This window comes from Lynx canadensis, chromosome A2 (assembly GCF_007474595.2).
Source record: "Lynx canadensis isolate LIC74 chromosome A2, mLynCan4.pri.v2, whole genome shotgun sequence".
Lineage (NCBI taxonomy): Eukaryota > Metazoa > Chordata > Mammalia > Carnivora > Felidae > Lynx > Lynx canadensis.
The window spans coordinates 157,422,865-157,425,104 of record NC_044304.2 but is presented as its reverse complement, the minus strand read 5'-3'; the positions used below and the strand labels follow the sequence as shown (position 1 = coordinate 157,425,104).

Here is a 2,240-nt window from a genome sequence, read left to right as displayed (position 1 = left end):
TATTTACTAGCCAGACATCTTTTGGTTTTTCTTGTTGGTCGTGGCGTCACAGTTATATTTTTCATTCTCTATCCCATGAAGCCATGGCTCTTGCTCTTCCTAACTTAAATTGATTATGCCTTAGAAAGCATTACTATCACGGGAATTTATACAGGAATTGTATTTTAATTGCAGAACTATTTTTGAAAGAGTAGACAACTGCTGGATTTCAAATATTGAAATTACTATGTATCAATCTCTGCTAATTGCTGTATCTTAAACATTCTGCCAATACCTTCCTTTATTTTATAAAATGTTGTCTCTGAGTCCTGATGGCAGAAAAATATACAAATTTATTTCCATTCATTCAGAATATTTAATATAATTATATTACAAGTATGTCCACTATTCAGCTGGTCAGAAGTTATTTTCATTTTCTTGTGTAGCATTGACTTGCAATGCCAGAGGGAGGAAAGTAGAATGAGCTTTCTTGGGAGCTAGGAAAGTGTGAAGATGAAAAGGATGCCCTTGAGCATGTTTATGAATCCTGGTAAATATTGGATGAGATGATTTCTCGGGTCCCTTTAAACTCAGTTATTTTATTATTCTACAGATTTTCATGAAGTTCGCTCTTTTTCAAGCATCCTCTTCAGAGCAGCTTTGACTTCTTTGTTCCTCAGACTATAGATCAGAGGATTGAGCATGGGATTGAAAAGGCTGTGGAACAGGAGGAGATATTTCTTCTGCTCCTTGGGGTTCCCATTACGGGGCCCAACATACATTATAATGGCTGTGCCATAAAAGAGTCCAACCACACAGAGGTGGGATGAACAGGTGGAGAAGGCTTTCTGGCGCCCCTCCCCTGATTGAATCTTTAGGATGGCACATAAAATATAAATGTAAGATATCACAATGGAGGAGAATGGTCCTACCAACACAGATACTGCCCCAGCCAAAACCATAGTCTCATTAATGTGGGTATCTGCACAGGCAAGTTTGAGGACAGCTATAATTTCACAAAAAAAGTGGTTAACTTTCTGGGGTCCACAGAAGGGCAATGGTATGAGTAACACTAGATGTACTAGGGCTAGGAGAACTCCTAAAATCCAGGAAGTCAATGCCAGGGTGATGCAGACTCTCCAGCTCATGATGACAGAATATCGGAGCGGGTGGCAGATGGCCACATACCGATCATAGGACATCACCACCAGGAGAAGACATTCAGTATGAGCAAAACTCAAGAAAAGAAAGGTCTGCGTCATGCAGCCAGCAAAGGAGATGGGCTGGTCTGGCTTCAGGAGGTTTACCAGCATCTGGGGCACCGTGTTGCAGGCATAGGCTATGTCGACGATGGCCAGGTGGGAGAGGAAGAAGTACATGGGGGTGTGCAGTCTGGAGTCCAGCCAGATGAGTCCCAGGATGAGCCCGTTCCCCAGCAGGGTGAAGGCATAGAACAGGGAGAAGAGCCCAAAGAAAAGCATCTGAATCCTTGAGTTGAGAGGAAATCCCAGTAGGATGAACTCTGTGACAGAGGTCTTATTTCTCCCCATTTCTGTGTGAGACAGTGGGGCTCACCAAGCCTGAATGCCTGAGGGAAGGGTTTAAACATGATGGATCTGTGTTTGTTGTTGTTTATTTCCTAGGAAAATATCTTCAAGGATGCTTTTGTCCTATTAGTTAATTACTAAGTGAAAATTATGCATTCCAAATGAAACAGAAGGAAATTTTTTCACTTCAATAAGCTAAATGCTAATATTCTGTTAAAATATTCAGTAAATCTGGGATGCCTGGGTGGCTCAGTTGGTTAAGTGACCGGCTTCGGCTCAGGTCATGATCTCACAGTTTGTGGGTTCGAGCCCTGTGTCAGGCTCTGTGCTAACAGCTCAGAACCTGTAGCCTGCTTCAGATTCTGCATCTCCCCCTCTCTCTGGCCCTCCCCTGCTCATGCTGTGTGTCTCTCTGTCTTTCAATAATAAATAAATGTTTAAAAAAATTAATAGTATTCAGTAAATCTTATGTTTCTTTCCAAACCAACTTTCATCACGGTTCAAATGTTAATACTTAAGTGGTCTTCATAGGAGCGGGTACTTTGCTCAGTTTGGAATGATTCTATCAGAGGTTTGCCCGCGCATATTCTCAGACTGCAGTATGCATATCTCCATACGTGTGAATTTGTACTGATGTCTCTTAGCTAGAATATATCTAGAATATGAGGATGGGAAGAAAGATAAGGTGAATGTCAGAAAAGCTTCCATCAGGTT

General features: G+C 41.7%; 1 protein-coding gene across 1 annotated transcript; it reads right to left on the bottom strand.

The window, feature by feature from the left end:
* Positions 1 to 596: 596 nt before the first annotated feature.
* Positions 597 to 1,529, bottom strand: LOC115500991 (olfactory receptor 2A25). The gene has a single exon (XM_030295803.1). It carries the CDS (start codon positions 1,527 to 1,529, stop codon positions 597 to 599), a length of 933 nt encoding a protein of 310 aa, XP_030151663.1.
* Positions 1,530 to 2,240: the final 711 nt, after the last annotated feature.